Source organism: Carya illinoinensis, chromosome 6 (assembly GCF_018687715.1).
Source record: "Carya illinoinensis cultivar Pawnee chromosome 6, C.illinoinensisPawnee_v1, whole genome shotgun sequence".
Classification (NCBI taxonomy): domain Eukaryota; kingdom Viridiplantae; phylum Streptophyta; class Magnoliopsida; order Fagales; family Juglandaceae; genus Carya; species Carya illinoinensis.
Window position 1 is genome coordinate 33,260,549 of NC_056757.1, and position 19,735 is coordinate 33,280,283.

The 19,735-nt window shown below is 31.4% G+C and overlaps 1 protein-coding gene across 1 annotated transcript; it reads right to left on the reverse strand.

The window, feature by feature from the left end:
• Positions 1 to 1,044: 1,044 nt before the first annotated feature.
• On the reverse strand, positions 1,045 to 1,982 carry LOC122314493 (organ-specific protein S2-like). Its single transcript, XM_043130117.1, has 2 exons — positions 1,863 to 1,982; positions 1,045 to 1,738 (listed from the first exon to the last, which is right to left on the reverse strand). The coding sequence occupies exons 1-2, from the start codon at positions 1,911 to 1,913 to the stop codon at positions 1,340 to 1,342; spliced, it is 450 nt and encodes a 149-aa protein (XP_042986051.1). The 5' UTR covers positions 1,914 to 1,982; the 3' UTR covers positions 1,045 to 1,339.
• Between the last annotated feature and the right edge of the window lie 17,753 nt (positions 1,983 to 19,735).

Consider the following 19,735-nt stretch of genomic DNA (forward strand, 5'->3'; position numbering starts at 1 on the left):
AGTAATTTTTTTTTTTCTTTTTCCTTTTACATAGAGGATAGATATGTTGTGAAGTTTGATTGGAGACTTGGTGGCATGGGACAGAGAAGGAGTAGTGAAATTGGAGCTAATTGAAGGTCTTATTCAGAGAGATATGATGTCGATATAGATGATGGTGGTCGAAATAAGTATTTTGTTAAAGAGATAGAGAACAAAATCAGTAAAGAGACTTACCTAAGGCACCAGTGCGGAAGATGGTGGCCATATTTATAGACTTACCTTAAACAACCATGTAATAGTAGTGGCTGGATTTTGAGTTTGAAATTCGGCTAGGCGAGAGGAGGTGTGGAATGGGTTTGAAGAGAAAAACGCTAAGATCTTTTACTTTAGTCCACCAAGCCCCTTTTTTGACAGCCTATTCTTTGAAGGAAAAAGAGGAATGGAAAACTAATGTCACGTAAGCCTGTTACGTAAACTGTTGTGCAAATTAATATGAGTATATCATTTCTCAAAGGGTGAAAACTAATATTTTTATAAAATTAAGTTTACAAATCAACATAGTATATTATATTATAAAATTATATTTATTATAAAATATAACGTATTATATTATATTGGTTTATGAATTTAATTTTATAAAATCTCTTTAAATTATAATATTTCTCAGCTTCAAAGAACTTTCAGTACTACAGCTTCTTCAATTGTTCTGTGAGATTTATGTTAGGTCTTGGTAATGGAGTGAATGGTAAATTGAGATCACTCAATTATTATTTAATATTTTATCATTATTTTTCATATATATTTTACTAATTTTTACTAATATTCAATATTTTATAATCATTATTTTTTTTTACCACTTTTTCACTACCATTCAAATTAACTCTGTCGAAAGTTGTGCACCAAGTCGCCAACTCGATACTAGGAATCCATGCACGCGGCACAAATGCTTGACTTCACAAGTGGCCAGTGGGATTAATACTGATGGAGAAGTTCTGAGTCTTGACCACTCTACTGGGGTTTGAAAATGGAGATCATAGGGTAGAAGATTTTATTAAAATTTTAACGTACTCTTAATATTTAAGATCATTCAGATAACATAAATCTCATGAGCATGCATGATACATTTTATTTGATCATCATCACACCAGCACACTAAGATATTTTACATAAATAAAAACTCAAGCAACTACTGGTTGTACGTGCAATTAGGGAACCTTCTTCCATGGCGAATTCATTTTTTATTTTTTCTTGGCATCTTAATTTTTACTTATTTAGTTGCCGTACTGAATCCTGATATATTATCTTGTTACACCTACGAAGTCCCTTATAAATTGCACCATCCTTCTTAATTAATTAATTATCACTCGTGATAAATGGTAGTATCTGGCGCTTGCTCAAATTCTTCTGCAAATGCTCTTTCTTTAGAACCGTGGACATGATCATCGGTGTAAGCTGAGAGATTAGGTCTGGGTTTGAAGTCCTTGACAAACTTCTTCTCAGATTCATGACCAATATCACCAAAACGCTGCTTGTGATCATGATCTTTATGCTTGAAATCCTCGACAAGCTGGTCTAATTTGTTAATCTCTGCTCCCAGCTCAGACGTGTGACAGTCATCGGCATTCTTGTTGAGTTGAGATGGCGAGGAATCCAGAGGAACAAGGACTTGAAGTGCTTCCGGCATGGGCTGTTCTTTCATAACACTAATCCAATATTCTCCAGGATCCTTTCTTGCTTCTATGCTATGATCTGCAGCAATCTGCTCCGCAAAATTAGATACAAAAGAAAAACTCAGAAATTATTAAAAAACTCAGAAATTATTTTTTGATCAAGCCCATCTAATTAATATTCAAACACAGGACTGAAATAATTAATTTCCTTACCAAAAGAACTGAGAAGAAGGCCATGAGCCTGCATGCCATACGAGGATTCATCACGTATATTAGATCTATAAATTTATCGCAGCTCGTACAAAGCTCTTGTTAATGATGTTTTGTTATCTGCATGGAGTACCTATAAGTTCTTGGTATTTATACAGTATTCGAAGAGATTCATTAATGCCTTTGAAAAGAATTGAAGTCCTCAGGACTCACGATGAGGAGCACCGCATCGAACCTAATCTACTCAATGATTTAGATCTGGTATTAATCTATTGATTAAACTGTTACGGATGATGGGAAAGTGGGACCAGTGCTTTTGTTTGTTGGGAAAGCGGGTCTTCGATAGGTCTCTCCCCCGCACACACATAAAAAGAAATGTTACATACAGTTATGAAATTGTAAACGTTGTATAATCGCTTTAAAAAAGAGTGAGGTCCACGATTAAAAAGTTAATTTTTTTTTCATGTGGGTCTCATATTAATTTATTTTTTTCAAAATGACTACACGCCGCTTGCACAATCACGACTACAAATATCATTTCTCATATATAAATATATATGTATATATATATTAATGGAGGCCAAACGTGTTATATTTAGTTGTGTTTTTTGATTATTTTATATAAAAATTTATTCAGAGTAAATTTAAAAAAAAAAAACAGAAATACAAAAAGAATTTTTTTTTTCATGATCGTTATAGTTCTCAACCATATTGCACAGGGCCAATAGAGAGAATATTCAAATTTTTATGTTATGGCTGATTGAATATTTCTAAATTTGCAACAAGTTAAATCATCCATTTTTTTTAAATTTGTACTGCAACAGTCTCTATAAACGGCAGATGCTCTTATATGTTAAATATCTAATGGGATTAGAGAATAAATAAATGTGTAAATAATTAATTTACAAAAAAAAAGAAAAATAAAAAAATAATTAGTATTTTATTATAATTTAAAGTTGAAATATTTTATGTATAGTATAGAAATTATAGGAATGAAAAAATTTATTTTATGAATTTTAAGTTGTGAAATTTATTTTGATGTGTTTTCTTGGTATTAATTATTGTTTTGCATTTAAATTGATCTTTATTTTAAATTAGTTTAATGTTAGACTTTAATTATTTTATTTTATTAATATTTAGTTGTAGTGTTTTTATTTAGCTCTTATATATTTTTTTTATTATGTATTTTTCTTTTTACGTGAATTTGTATGGAAAAATTATTTTATTTATTATGGTTTATGACTCTTTTATTTTAAATTTAATGTATTATTCGTTAGGTTCATTTATGATTTTAAGTAGTGTAAATTATTTTAATGTGCTTTCTTGTCATTAGTTATTATTTCATATTTAAATTACTCTATGCTTTAAATATTTTATTGTTGGGCTTTAAATATTTTACTTTATTAATATAGAGTTGTACTGTTTTTATTTGACTTTTAATTATTTTTATTGTATATTTTTACTTTCTTAGAACCTTATTTTCTGAGTGAGCTTTATTTCAATGGGTTTTTATTGTGATTTGGGCCGAATTCCCTTCAAACTAGGCCAACCTGTAGCACTTAAACCCGGCCCAGTGAATCCTTCTAAAATGGCGTCGTTTAGAGGACATTATGGCTCCTTTTTCTTCTTCTCTCCTGCGCCGTTTCCCTTCTCTTCTTCATTACCGTTGCTTTCTTCTTCATTCCTGTTATAAGTCCCTTCTCTTTCTTCTTCTTCTTCATTCCCTCGCGCGACACAACGACGGCGACAGCGACTCCGTGCTTCGATCCTAGGCGTTGAATCGGATCTTTGTCCACCAATCAACAGCGTTCCGATGCGATCCACTGGATGCAACCTTCGGTGTCATGTATTCGTGGGTTCCAACGACAAAACTTCTGAAATCGTGTCTAGTATCTCCTGCAACCCCACGATTCGACGGCTCACCTTCCTCCTCGCGCTCCTCAATGATAGATCAACACTGGGCACCGAGTCGAGCCTCAGTAACAGAGCCATCAGTGCCTCCTTCATCCTCAGCCTCGCACGATTGATGGCCAAATCCATTGCCTCAGATCTCTCTCTCTGGTGTGCAAGGCGCGGTTGTACGACGGTGTTCTTGTGGTCGACGGCTGCGATCGCTTTGTACGGAATGTAAACCAGTGTAAATTTTTACATGAAATGTAAAATAGTGTAAATCTTCATGTACACGGAAAAAAAAAACGGAATTAGAATTTACTGTTTATTATTATAGCAATGTGATGGACATTTATTATTATAGATAGATATATATATATATATATATATATATATTTTATATTGTAATCATGACAAAGTTATTTATCATTTCAGTTTTGATTTTTCTCTTTCAATTCTAGTATAATTTTGATCATCTTGAGATTTTAAACGAACAAGACTCTCGTTAAAAGTGACTTAATTAAATATTGAATACATTGAAATTTAGACTCTATAATATGTAATGTATTGCTATCATGTTGTTTTTTAAAGAGTTTGTTACGTATAAGTAAAGTCGCAGGCTAATTTACATATAAATATTAAATTCTTCATATTCAAAATTTAAATTAGCACTGTTTTCAATAAAATCTATTTTTTCACCAATCACATTAAATTAATATACATATTAATACGCAATTATGCTTGTTATGTTTGCAACTATATTTTTTCCTTTTTAAATTTGTATGATTCGATTTTTCTGTAGGAGACTAAAGTTTAGGTTTGTTTTGGTTGGACTCGTTACATTCTCTCATACTTGTTCATCCAAAAATCATAAACAAGAGATTCAACATCTCAAAAGACAATTACTCATTTCCACATAAGAAAGAAATAAATTGGAGGTAAGTAAATATAGAACTTTGGTGTTTTCTTTTTAGTTACTATACAATTTTCAAGTGCATTTTATGGCTCTGAAAATGCTTACATATTTTAAGGTGTCATGGCTATATGTGAAACCCATACGTGCTCATATATTATAGTTTTGATGTTTTTTTTTTTATTGATCCCTTGCATTTATTTACACAAAAAGTATGCAGGGGAGATACTTTTAAGCCATCAACTAATAAATGAAATATCGAAGCAAAACTTATCAAGAAATCTCCAAAAGGCTTGCTGAATCTATTGCAAACATATCTATGAGGATGTTTTGTCAATGAAATAGGTCAAATTCATGCGCATCTTCAACTTTTATATAGTTTTACCTTTTTGAAAATATTTATTTTTATTCTTTTGGTTAAATTTATTGTGCTTGGATTTTTATTGATTTTCTTCAAAATATACGAGTTTCATTGATGATCTTGAAATTTTTGGCTTGGATTTTTATTAATACGGTTTTATGCTTTTATATATATATATATATATATATATATATATATATATATATATTTGGGATAATTTTTATTTGCAGCAAATTAAGATTTGCTGCATATATTTTTAACTGTTGATAATTTTTTACAGCAATATTGTTCCCTGCAATTAATCATTTCCGGATAACCAACCTTATGGCAAAATGATTCTGCCTCATGTGAAAAGTATAAGTCCCGAAATTTCTTATATTCTATCTACAAAATTCAAATGTCACCGTAATTGATCAACCCAAACATTTTAGAGAAAATCTTCCCACCAGTCAATCTGTTAATATCCAAATAACAGCTCACCAATAAACTATTGCCACGTAACTCCTCCATTTTACCTCTTTATGCGCCTGACTACAGCTGATAAGAAATTGAATACCCAACATGTGGTCATCACCTTGCCCTCTCCCTTTTCTGCCAAAGCCCCCAACCCAAACCAGACCAGAACCAATGCGACTGACCTTGTTTCTCATGGTGCGAAGGAACTCGACCCCAAGCCATGACAGAGCTCGACCTTGAGCCACGAGGGAGCTTGACCTCACGGTGCGGCACGAACTCTAACCCGAGCGTGGTGGCGTAAGCTTGGTTTCTTTTTGGCCTCCACAGAGGGATTTTGATGATTGTTTTCCTCTATTTGTTTCATTTTTTTTTTCTTTTGGGTTTTGGATTTTGGTTCCTTTAGTATTCGGTCATGTAAAGGAATCATTGAGATCAAATAGAAGACGACGGAGTTTTCTCTTCCCAATTAATTACACGCAAATTGCAGAAAGAAACAATCGATTCTTTTTCCATATGCACTTTCTTTATCTGGGCCTTTTTTTTAACATGCAGTTAAGATAAAGTTAAGAGTTTTTTGTCTGTGATATTATTGGAAAAGGAGAACACGAACATTGTCTTACAATTTTCAAATTTAGTTTCTGGAAGCAAAATAAGAAGCTCACGTTCAGGGCATAGAAGTAAAGCGAACAAAGCACAACACAAATCAGTGGGGGGCAATGACTTGGTGGGGCGACAGAGGAAAAGCTTTTCAATGGGGGGCAATGGAGTGATGAGGAATTGGGGAGGGGGGGGGGGGGGATGGAGGAGATGACCTCAGTGGGAGGCGACGAAGGAAAATACCTCAATGGGGGGCGACGAAGCTTGTTGGTGGCGACAAGTCTGGTCTCTCAAGGTGCGGCGACTTCTGGTTGTGTCTAGTTTCATTAGACGCAGTGTGGCATGCCCGAGTGAAGGGCTCTTTATGGGAGTAATAAGATGAAAAAGAGCTTACTTTGCCTTTTGTAAAGTTCCCTACGTGTCTCATTCTAAATGGGGGCTGTTAAACCCATAAAACCAGATGGGTTGTTCCAAAGAGGAACTCAACATTTTGTTGTTGACCAATTTGTCCCGAATGAATTTCGGTCGGGAGAAGTATTCTGAAGAGAAGAGGATGCAAAAGGCCAAATATTTTGTAGTGCCTTTTCTTCTTCGGTTTCAATGAAAATATCTCGACATGCAATTTAGTAAATTGTACAAACATGTTTTAAATCATGGACTAAGGTATAGTACTTCAGCAAAATAAATATCATATTATAAAAGAAATGATAGTTTGAAGTGGAGGGGATGGAGTATGTTTTTTCCATTTAATATATTTACATATATATATATATATGTATAATATATATTTATTTGGAGAAGTACGTACAGGTGCACAAAATGATTAGTCCACCACATTATGATCGATATATATTAAAGGATATTCAACCAAAATGATAGACCTGTGGGCCGAGAAATAGTATATAAAAATAGAAAGTTAGATATAAAGCAAGATTCTCATTTCCACTTGCGGTAATTAATTATATCTTAAAGCATTCATTATTTTAAATATTATTTTATAAATAATCTTACAATTTGATCACATTTTTCTTTCTTTCACGAGAATATTCAAAGCCCAAAACTCCTCATTAAATTAACAAAATCAGTACTCGATCTTTTGTTTTTGGCACTTGTAAGTATCAAAACCTCTTAAAAATTTGCATGAAACATAATTCACTTTATATATCTATTTGTTTATATTTTAAATTTTAAAAAAATTAATACAAGTTTCAAAAAATATTAGCCCGGAGCGTAGTTAACTTAAGTTTTCACTCTTCTAGCTAGTAGAAATATCTATCTCAATCTCTAGTGAATAATTAAGATAGTTAAATCAAGTAAAAAGGCTCTTAAACATATCTAAATACTTTCATTTAAGAAACATAAAAAAGTGATTTAGTAGAGGCAAATCAAGAACCCTAGAGTTAAGGAGGCCGACAACAAATCAAGGTCGACTACTTTCGACCATATAATGCAATAAAAAGTGATCCCAACTTGTGATAATTTGGGGCCCTTCTTGACCTTCTTATAAACCAAATTTGCTAGAAAAGGATTTAGTTTCTTAGGGGACATGTCATGTTCAAGAGCCATTCATCAACCGTTACTTTGTTTTGTAGCACATAAAACACATGAGGGTGTCTATCCTTATCTGTGATGCCGATCGAGTTGAGTTCTTGTCAGCATGCTAATCATTACATATTAATATATATGGTCGTGATCCATTTAATCCACGAGACCGAAATGAATAAATATTTTACCATCTATATATAATTATATTTATATTCTATTTTTATTTTTAGTTTAATTTATCTTAAACTTTTGTTCATATATATCAACCCACGGAAGCAAAAGAATAATGCTAGTATGTCTATCATTTTGACTGTTTATATATCTAATTTTTTTTTTTTTTTAAATTCTTAATTTTTGTCAACATATGAATATTATGTATATCGAAGTTGAAACAGACTCTAAACTTGTGGTCGAGTGGTGGGATCAGAATGACCAAGCAAAGTTTTAAATACCATTTCGGTGACGATTTCAGATAAGGCATTGGAATAAAATATTTCTGTACCGGTATATTTCGGTGCACCATTTCAGGATTAATTATATATTATATATAAATATTTATATGTATATATAAACTAACAACTAATAAAATAAATATATATCTTCTATATATAAAAAGTGTGTATAAAACGGAAAATCTTGTTTTAACGGTTTTTCTTGTTTTTCCGTTAAAGTTAACACCGTTTGTTTAAATACATGTGAATATAATGGACATATAGAATGAAGACATAAATGCTGAGAGAGATAACATTCAAGATTGTTATATGATTTATTAATCACAATAATTACAATACTTAATAGTTTATATAATAATAAGTAATTAAAGATTAGTTATTATATTTTTCTCTTTCTCCTTAACATATACACGTGTATTAGGTGCATAAGACGTGAATTCCTAAGTATAATACATGTGTATTATACGTTTCATTAAATCAGATTATTGAGTATTTTAAATTTAAAAATCTCATATAAAATATAATACAAATGTGTTTAATTAAAGTGTTTTTTTTCCCATGGTAGTAGGACGTAACTTCCACTAAGTCATATTCCACACGTGAGCTTGCTATGATGGGCACATGACAAAAGTCGTGATCCTTGAGCTAATCAAGAAAGGGTAAATTCGGCCAACAACTTCAAAATATATTTTAGGATTTATATATATGCTATATATAAAAAATATTATATCACAAATTTTATAAAAAGATTATGTTTTAACTTTATGTTGATCTTGATGGATTCAACTAACAGCAAAATAAGAATTTCAATGTTGTCTCTTTTGATCGTCTACAGGATTACATAAATTGATGAATTATAATACAAATATCAAACGATACATATTTTGAACTACCGTTTGTGTTAGACTTTTATTAAATTTTTCGTATACATCTTTATTAAAATTATGGATGTTATAAATATGTATTAGATTATATGATATTTTGAACTAATTTTTTTTATCTTCTCCAATATGCATTAAATTATTAAGTGACATCAATAATTTTTATAAAATATATATTATTTTTTACAAATAATCATTTTATAAAATTAGACAAACGTGCTTTGCACGTTGCTCCCACCTAGTATATATATATATATATGTGTGTGTGTGTGTAAGTATGTATCATGTATATGTGTATATATATAGGAGAATTGAATATTTATAAAATGAATATATGTTTAAAAAAATCACAAACTTGAGTTAAGACACAAAAATAAAGAAAAAAAATAAAAGAGTAGATAAATTATTAAAAATAATGATATTTAAAAAAATAGAGAATGAGGGGACATATTTAAAATTATAAAAAAGATTAAAATTATATACATATATTTATATTTTAGAATTAATTAAATACGGTTTGGATTTAAAATTTATAAAAATGTCATATAAGTATCAAAAAATTATAAAAATAGCCTGAAATGAAATGTATACCGAAACGCTCAATGAATTGAGCCGAAATTTGACCAAAATAGCTTAAACGAGACCGAAATGATTAAAATTTGAAGCGAAACAGAACGAAATGGTAGAATATACTAGACACTACATCGGAACGGCAAATTCTAGTCATTCCGGCCGGAACAGAATGGAATTTAAAACCTTGTGACCAAGTCCCCCGGAGGAGTCACACGTATTGGCATGAGGTTAAGTTGAAGGCAAGTTCGTTGATGATGAGGATCTCCCATGTTTTCAGGGAAATGAATCACATAGCTGACAGATTAGCTAAGCTGAGATCTAATGGAATTGATATTTTCTTTGCTAATAAACATGGTCTTCCGAAAAACATTTTGGGTACTCTTTAAATAGACCAAACTGGATTACATGTTATTCGACGCAGATAGTGGATTCTTACATGTTTGCTTTCTTTTATTTTTTGTCTTTAATTTAACCAGATTGATTGTTTTTATGCAATTATGTTTGTCGATTTTTCTTAATTTATCTTTAATATCAATAGTTCAACTCTTTGTGTAATAATTAGAGATTATATTAATGTTTTTTATACCTGGATTTGGATTTTATGATTATTTATAACCTCCAGGTATTATGGTTGTAATCATGGTATTCCTCGACTATAAGTGATGACTATTAATAAATTTGGAATATAGTACTCTTCTAAAAAAAAAGAAAGTGACTATTAGTATATTGATATATTTTTTAAGTTTTTAAAAATATTTAAACATGTTTAAAAAATATTTGAAATTTTTAAAAAGAAAAATACAATTTGTACTAGGAGCACACCAAGTGGGCAAGTTGAGGGGGCATAGTAGCACTACCTAGAATAAAAAAGTTTTGTATGTTTTCGAATCTAGGAGGCAGACCCTCCTCTGTCACTCTTTATTCCTTCTTTGTCTGGACATAAAAAAGATATCAAAATAGAATGAGAAATTATTTGTACAAGTCTAAAAAAAGTAGACCTTATTTTGAAAAGAGTAAAAAAATTATTTTCTATTAGTAGAATTCATTTTTTACAAAAAACTTGGACGAGATTTGTTTATTTGAGATTTGTACCATAATTCAAATAAAATGATGCTATGTTGTCCAAGTCCCGTGCCCCCAAGTGTACATAAAAGTGCATTTGTTTTCCTCTCTTTGTTTTAAGCATTTGTCTAAACATACACAAATGCTTTAATAAAATAAAAAAAATGATATTTATAGTCATAGAGTGAGCAAGTGTCTTACACTCATTTTGAAAAAATTTTAAAAAGAGTGAGTAAATAGATATCCATATAAAAAAAATTACTTTTTTTTAATAATGAATTTCATTTTTTTAAAAAAGATTGTACACTTATACAACTTATGACTATATATATGATTACTAAAATATATATATATATATATATATATATATATATATATATGCATTTATCGATTCATTCAAAGGCACGAGATTCAAACAAACGTAGCAGCACCCCGAGGAATTGAATGTAAAGGGCTGGTTAACATTGTGTTTCGAAAAAAGCTATGTACAAGTTATTGCTCAGTTACGTTCCTGTCATTAATGGTTGTCATTCTCCGACTTGGGTGAAATTTACACCCCAATTTGGCAAATTGATTACCATTCTAAGGTGAGTCAAGACCCAAGAGCAAGTATAGGTTTTCTTAGATACCTCCTGGAATATTATTAATGGTGGTCTCTGTGAATTTGTACATGGGTTGAGGAAGGTATTTTTAAATAAAGATAATGTGATGGACATGTTTCGTACTCCTATAAAGGATGTCTAATGACTTGCACTAGGAAAACCAAATAAAGGCTAGGTTGGTATGGGATACCTCCGAGGTCTTAGGCTGTGTTTAAGTAGTGGAGTGACTATTCAATATTCTATTAATATTACTTTTTATATACCTTTTACCACTATTTAATATTTTATTATTACATTTTTAGTACTTTTTACTATTATTCACAGATTATCTGACATCACCTCACTACCCAAACATAGCTTAAGTCAAAATAAGTTTGTGTGATATTTTAACTCTCAGGAAAAATGGTTACAAAGTTACCTCCATAATATGTGATAGCTAGTTCTCCCTCATATATCTAGAGTGAGCGTTCAATTGATATGATTTACTTAAATACTTGACCCCCTCCGATCTAGATTGGATTGCATGTTGTTAGCACTTTGAACTTGCTACCGTGTCGAATCGAATTTATATCCTAGGCAAGCAATCTGAGCCTTTATCTCACTAGGAATGGTTCGTAGTAATCTTTTCCATTACCTTATCAATTCGTTATTAATGGATTTGTGATCTTGACCCTCGTTAGGTGGGCTTGTGATCTTGGGTCCAGATAATTAATTATATTAATAATATCAAGCCTAACTAGCTCTCAATATATTTCTTTGAGAATCACAGAGGTTTCATTACTTGATACATTCCCTGTGTTCTTTATTTTATTATATTTTTTCATTTTTTGCTCTCTTTCATTGGTATTGGGAGGGTATAGGAAAAGCAAGAGAGATCCTTCAACTTCTCCTAACTTATTGTTACCAATAGAAGAAGCTGCTTGGTATCCTTCTCTCTCAAGTCTCACTATATATACGAACTTTCACAGCTTCTTGAGTCCTCTTTCTCGCCAGAAAAGATTTCTAGCTAGGAAACCCATTAATTAAGCTAATTGAATGTATGGTATTTTAGTAATTCGTGCTTTCTAATTTACTTGCCATGTTGATTACACACAACTGTTGGGAATGAATTCCAGGGAAACTCAATTGAATTAGGAGATTAATTGCTAGGCATTGTAAAGCTCGATTTGAGGACAAAGTGGATTCAGCTCAGTCGGTTTGGCATGTTGTTAAGTTGTGGATACGTAGGGTTATTTCATTAATTACGAAAGTTTCTAAACTCTCCTCCCATGATATTGCTCTTTTGCGTAGATTGGACATTCCAGTTTTACATCCTAAACCTAGGCAACTTCGTGTGGTGAGGTGGCTTTGGCCTCATCAGAGTTGGATGAAACTTAACACTGGTAGGAGTAGTCTACGAAATCCTGGGCCGGCTGGTGTTGGTAGGATGATTCGTGATAATTGTGGCAGGCTGCATACAGCTTACTTAGTGTTCTTGAGTTAGGGGTCTAATAATTTTACTGAGATGAGGAGTTTGTTGGAAGGGGTTCGAAGGTGCTGACAGTTTGGTTTTGATAAGGTTAAGATTGAAATAGATTCTCAATTACTTTTTAGCTAGATCACTAAGGGAGACTATACTATTTGGTATCTAGAGGATTTCTGGTAGGAATTGTAGGTTCTCTTGGGCGGTATAGAGTATCATTTGACTTACGTTTTCTACGAGGGTAATGTTGTGGCAGATTTTCTTGCCAAACAGGGAGCTGGGGGTATATATATGAATTGGTCTATTAAAGGTATTAATCTTCCCACTCATCTCAAAGGCCTTCTTCGTATGGACAGGATTTGTGACGCCCCCAAATTCCGTTTGGAATCGGACAGACATTTGAAGCATCGAGACATGCAACACAAGGTTACCTGCCCCCGTTCATGACATATAAGATGCAATGTTCCTAACATGCATCTAACATTATACAATATTTGCAGCGGATAATTTTTTTTTTTAGCAATACTATGCATCAAATTGAAAATATCCCAAATGCTTAAAACATACTTCATACATAAAGACCCATTGAACAACTAAGATCACAACACTAGTCCAAAATGGTTATGATCCAAAAAGTACTAGAGACGCAACTCCATCGTATAAGTAGTAATTTACGTTAACTACTATATTAACATTGACGTCGCACCGTCGCTTAGTCAACTGTGTCTAGTTGATCAGCTCTTGATTTTCCTTCAGGTCCTGTAACAAGATCTACCATTCGGGGGGGAATGGTAGTTGGGACTACCAAAGTGAGATTTGATTACAAATCTCAGTAAGTTAATAAAAACTTCCACACAAGCTAATGATGCATGGATGACAGTAAAAGCATAAATGCATAATCAAATTCATAAGTAATTAAAGCATAACTTGGCGTACAACATAGCTTAATTGACATAACTTAAATTGAAACATGAACTGAACTTGACTTGACATGAACTTGATCTGAAACTTGACTTAACATGAAAAATACATACTCCACAGTTGTTGTGGTCCCATGTATTCTACGTGTAAATACATACTCTACAGTTGTTGTGGCCCCATATATTCTACACAAACTTGACTTAACATGAAAAATACATACTCCACAGTTGTTGTGGCCCCATGTATTCTACGTGTAAATACATACTCCACAGTTGTTGTGGCCCTATGTATTCTACGGAAACTTATTTTTTAACTGCTTAAATACATACTCCACAGTTGTTGTGGCCCCATGTATTCTACGTGTAACAATTGCTGTGTCTCACGTAGTGTATGCGTCACAATTGCTGTGACCCCATACATAAGTAATCAAGATGAAACGTGACTGGAATACGAAATGACTGAAGCCCTGATGTAACATAACGTGACTTGAACATAACTTGAAATACATGACCAACTTGAGATAGAAATATTTCGTAACATGGCATAACATATAATAGACAACATATTTAATATGACATACTGTTGCAGTAATACATGACAGAATATATTATGTAATAGATAAAAATTGATGACAGAATAAATTTTGTATAATAGAAAATTACGTGATAACTTGGCATGGCATGACATATATGATAACACACATACATACACTGTAGTTCCTTTACTTAGCACACATACACAGTAGACTGCTAGTAAGTTAAAAGCTAACTTACCTCGATCTCCGCGTTTCTTATAAAACTTTAAGCGCGATCACGAGGAACTGTAATTAGTGATTCTAAAAGTTAGCACTAAATCACTAATAAATTAAAATATATAAAATACTAACATAAAGAGTAAAATTTTCATTTTACTCTCTGCATGTAAGAAAATGACAGTTTTACCTATAACTTAAGGATTTTGCATACTAACTCCAAAAGTCACCAAAATTTACATGCATCATGTAAATTTTATCCTCAATTCAAATATCAATTTAGAAAAATTTAAAACTAATTACAACTATTAAAACTCCATAGGGCCAAAATTTCTATATGCTATTTCTATTGATTTTTGTTTCCAACTTGTTTTGATCAACCTTTTGATCTATGACTTATAAATATGTGATCTTCAAACCAAACCATCACATGGTTTAAAAAGATATCCTAAAATATATATAAGCTTCTAATTCAAGATCACATGGTTAAAAATTAACCAAAACATAAATTTAGCCAAGAACATCCACACTTTGGCTGATCTGAATATCTCTTTGCATAAAATTTCATATCTTTGAAACTAATATCAAATATCTTCAAAATAATAATATAACATGTATATAAGATGCTTAGAATCCTCCAATAAAATTATCAAAGTCATTGGAATAGGTTTAGACCACCAAAGAGTTAAACTTTCTCAAAATAGAAACTGTTTTTCCTCTTCCAGTTTCCAAGTTTCTAAATCTAAGAAACTATTTCATCAAAACCTTTAATCATGCAAAACTCCTCAACCAATAGTCATATATACATGTTAACAATACTCCATAAAAATTTCGGACCAATATCTATCCATTAGCTTGGTAAAAAACTCCAAACTATAACATATTCTCCAGTTTATCTTTCAGAATGACCTTTCTATAATTTACATAATATTTGACTGACCAAATAATCTTTAAATGGGACAAATAAGATATCTACGTAAACTAGACTAAAAAAAAACAACTTATATGAAGGAGACTTTATGATAAAACACTTACAAAAACTTTGAAATGGGCATGTAAAAGAATTCCTAAAAGCTGTCCGAGAGAGAGTGTTTGATATTCTTTTAATGGAAAGTATAAATGAAAATAATTTCGTGGGGAGAGGTGGCTGGAGATACTTATGGATGAGATATGGAAGAGATGAGGCTGGAGTGAGAGTTAAGTGTAGGACTCTCTTACCTGAAGTGAGAGTTAAGTGTAGGACTCTCTTACCCGGAGTGAGAGTGGAGTGTAGGACTCTCTTACCTAATAATATCTACAAAAATCAATTCAAGATATTTTTATCCAATAATATTCACGAAATTAGTTTAAAATATTTTTATCTAATAATATCCACAAAATTAGCTTAAGATATTTTTATCCAATAATATCTACAGTTTTGAACAGACGTTTTGTCCGAAAATATGAAAAAATGTTATTGCGCCATAAGACCTTAAATAACCCTCCGAGTCTAATGGCACAAACCATAATACATTTTGACACTTCTAACTATCTCCAATAATCAAAAACATACTTCTGATACCATAGTAAATAATAACACTAATTATGTAGTTAGACAAAAACCTATACGATTAATGGATTCGTGAAAACTTATGGGGTTTTCACGAGGTTCCTAAAGTTAATAGAAATTTCACAATTGAATTTCTAGCGGGTTGTTACAGGATTGGTATTCCCTATTTAGGTCTTTCGTAGTATTCCTATGAACAAGTACAAATTGTTGAATGCTCATCTGCAAGTCCATTGGTGGAAATTGAAGTTGATGGTATTATTGGTGGAGAAGAATTTAACACTATAAAGTGTGATAGTGATGATGGGAACAATGAAGTTGATGGTATTATTGGTGGAGAAGAAAATCCTAGTGCCCCTATGGATTTCCAAAAATATGCATACCAAAGGAAGCCTGGGAAGAAAATATCTGCTGTTTGGAAAGATTTTAAAATAGTATAGAAGAATGGTGTCAAGAAAGCTGGTGCCACTTTTGCAAAACCTCTTGTCTATTTCTAGATCAGGTTCTACAACTCACTTTCATAGGCACTTGACCAGTTGTCTTCCACACATAGCTGCTTCTAAAAGGTAAAAGGTTTTGACTATTGCCATGAAGGGTCATGAATGTGTGAATGTAGTGAAGAATTTCTCGTATGATATGAAAAAGGTAAAAGAACTAGCTTCTCACATGATACTTTATCACGAGTATCTATATTTGTAGTGATGATTCAAATTTACATTTTGATGCCTTGGAGTGATGGAAGGTCAATGATCTAAAATACCAAATTTTATTTAAGATGGCATGTGATATTTTGTCAATTCTAATTACTATAGTAGCTTCAGAACCTACATTTAGTGCTGGTGGTAGAGGGATTGATCCTTATCGTGCATCAATGTCTGTTGAAACAATAGAAATGTTATTATGTGGAGCTGACTGGGTTCGAGTACTTCATGGTTTGAAAAAATCATCGAATGTAAGTATAATTTTATTTAATGATTTTTCATTGCCATCTAGAACTTGTCTTAACTTATTGAGAATTTGTCTTAACTAATTTTTCTCTTTCATTTTCTAGAGAGAAGAACCAACTTATGATGAGATTTTACTGCCTTGATGGGAATCAAGTGGCAAGTTATATATTTTTGCCTTTTGATATAATGCTATTTATTTTTATTGTTTTATTATATCATGTTACTAATTATATCATGTGTGTTTTGCATTATAGGTTGATGGTGATTGGCATCTGGTTGGTTTTTAATTTTTTTTTTTTTTTTATGAATTGATCTATTAGAAATACTACAAGGAACAATGATAGGATATGTTGTTTAAGACAAAAGTTGTAATTATTTTTGTAGACCAAACTTATTGACTCATTGGAGGTTGGAGGCTTGGAACTATCCAGCCAGACAAGGTTGGGAACTTGGAATTTTTTGAAAGCTTGGATCTAGGTAATTTCATTACTTGAATATCCGACTTACTTGAATTGTAGCCCTAATTTTTTCGTAAAAGTATAATTATGCTTAATGAAGAAATATGGATAATTATAAGGAGTTTTTTGTAGTGTTTCTTTTTGTACTTGGTGCTCAAAAAAATAGTATTTACTATTTACTTGTGCTGTTTACATGTGCCATGGAGGCTTTGATGTTGTTCTATCAATCTACCACTACCTTTCGTGATAATTTTTGATTAATTATTATTGAAAAGCTCTGAAGCTACTAAGCACTAAGTCATTGAATTGGGTTATATTTGTAATGAGCTATATTTGTAAGTTTGAATTGGGCTATATTTGTAATGAGCTCTAAGCTTTTGAAGCTACTCAGTTTATTCTTTTTATAAGTTTGCTGTAAATTGTAATTGTAATTAGTAATTTACCATTTGAAATTATAATTTATTATTTTTATTTTTTTAAAGTCTGCTAAAAATTGTAATTGTAATTAGCGACCTACCATTTGAAATTGTAATTTATTATAATATGATATCTTAAATGTTGGAATTATTATTTTACCTATTTGTAAATTGTAATTATATTGTGGGCCTGTGGCAAGTGATGAATCATTGATTTATCTAAAAGCATTAAGAGCTCAATTTAATATATATTATCATAATTCTAGTTAAAATTGATTAAGAGAAATAATTCCATTCATTTATAAAAAAAAAAAAAAATAATCTCATTTGTGCTTCAACCAACCAAAAAAATAAAAAATAAAATAATGGATCAGATTTAATTCGAGCTCGAGTCAAGCTACTTGAGCTCATATCAACTCGAGTATTTTTTGTACTCGAGTTTGAGTCGAGTTTGATCATAATTTATGTTAGACGAGTCGAGCTCGATCAGAAATTTTCAATATTTTTCGAGCTCGAATCAAATTCGAGCAGATATATATGCTAAACGAGCTCTTAACCCCCTGTTCGAATTCGACTCGATTCGGTTCGTTTGCAGCCCTACCTATGATTTTTTGTTTCTAGAGTTATTTGTGCTGACCTTTATGTTTCAGTGTTTTTTTTTTTCTTTTTGCAGGGTTTTTGCTTTGTTTTTTATATAGTGTCCTTGTTTTGGCCTATATTCTTCTATTTGATTATTTATGAAATTTTGATGCCTGGGTTTTGATTTTATATGTTAACCCTCAGGTGTCTAGTTATAACCACTGTTTTCCTCTACCAAAAATGAGGGTTATTAATAAAATTGGGGTACCGTCCTCTTCTTTATATATAAAAATAAAATAAAAAATAAAAAATAAAAAAGCAAGCCTGTCAAGACCATATCATCATAATTCAAAATGATCAATAGAGTATGCACCAAATTCATCTCACCAAGAGAAGAGAGGACAGGGTACCGAGTCAAACGATATGAGCTTTCATCTCTTCGTCTTCAATGGTTAATATGAAATTCTTACTTCTCACTTTTATCTGCGTTGAGGATCTATATAATATAAGTTCATAATATTTATAGACAACGATGAACAAGGAGAGTTGCTCCCCTTTGATTCATGCTGGGGAGCACTGCATCAATTAAATTTGGGCTACTCAATTATCATGGTATTTTTTGTATACTGTTGGTCTAGCTATTACGACTCCAGCCGTCGGTGTGGTTCTGGCTTCACTGCGCTTATCTTCCATGAAGGGGCTTGCTCTTGCTGCTGTGATAGGAGGGTATGAATGGTTTCAGTGCAACTGTGTATGATATACACCATTTCAGCGGATTGTCATTGCCTCGAATAGTTTTAGAGCTTCTCCAAGTGAGGTGGAATGATTTTATTGGGCAACTAAGAAGTTACTGTTTTGGATTCCTAGTTTGGATTAGGAAATGATCTCATCTCATCTTATCATTACAATTTTTTCAAATTCTCACATAAAATATAATAAAAAATTCAACTTTTTCAAATTTCAAAATACTAATTATAACAATATTTTATTTAACTTTTATCTTTTATCTAAAACCATTTCATCTTATCTCATCTTATTTCTGAATCCAAATAAAATAACTTTTGGTAATGGCATTTTGTGTACGTTTCTCTGTGACAGCGGTCCAGGATAGTTTTTGCGGCTTCATTGTACCGCTAGCTTGGCTTGGCTTTCCAAGAATGTAAAGTTATTGTAATGAGATGAGATGAAAATTTTGTAAATAGAAATAAAATAACTTATAAATACTAATGAGATAATTTGGGTTAAGTATTTTTTTATATTTTGAAAAAGGTAAGAGAAAAAGTTGAATACAAAATATTATAATGTTAAAATATTATTATAGTATAATTTTTTTAATATAATTTATGTTTTGAGATTTAAAAAATTTGATTTTTTTTATTTTTTAAATTAAAATTTAAAAAAGTTGTAATGATTTAATTTGAAAGTGTTTGTATTTAAATAATATTTAGGAAGAAAATAAGATGA

What these genes read in the sequence shown, in the direction of transcription:
- LOC122314493 (XM_043130117.1), bottom strand. Translation starts at nt 1,913, where the DNA reads ATGAATCCTCGTATGGCATGCAGGCTCATGGCCTTCTTCTCAGTTCTT. An exon ending in CCTTCTTCTCAGTTCTTTTG is followed by an intron (nt 1,739 to 1,862) that starts GTAAGGAAATTA and finishes TTTGCGGAGCAG; the next exon opens with ATTGCTGCAGATCATAGCAT.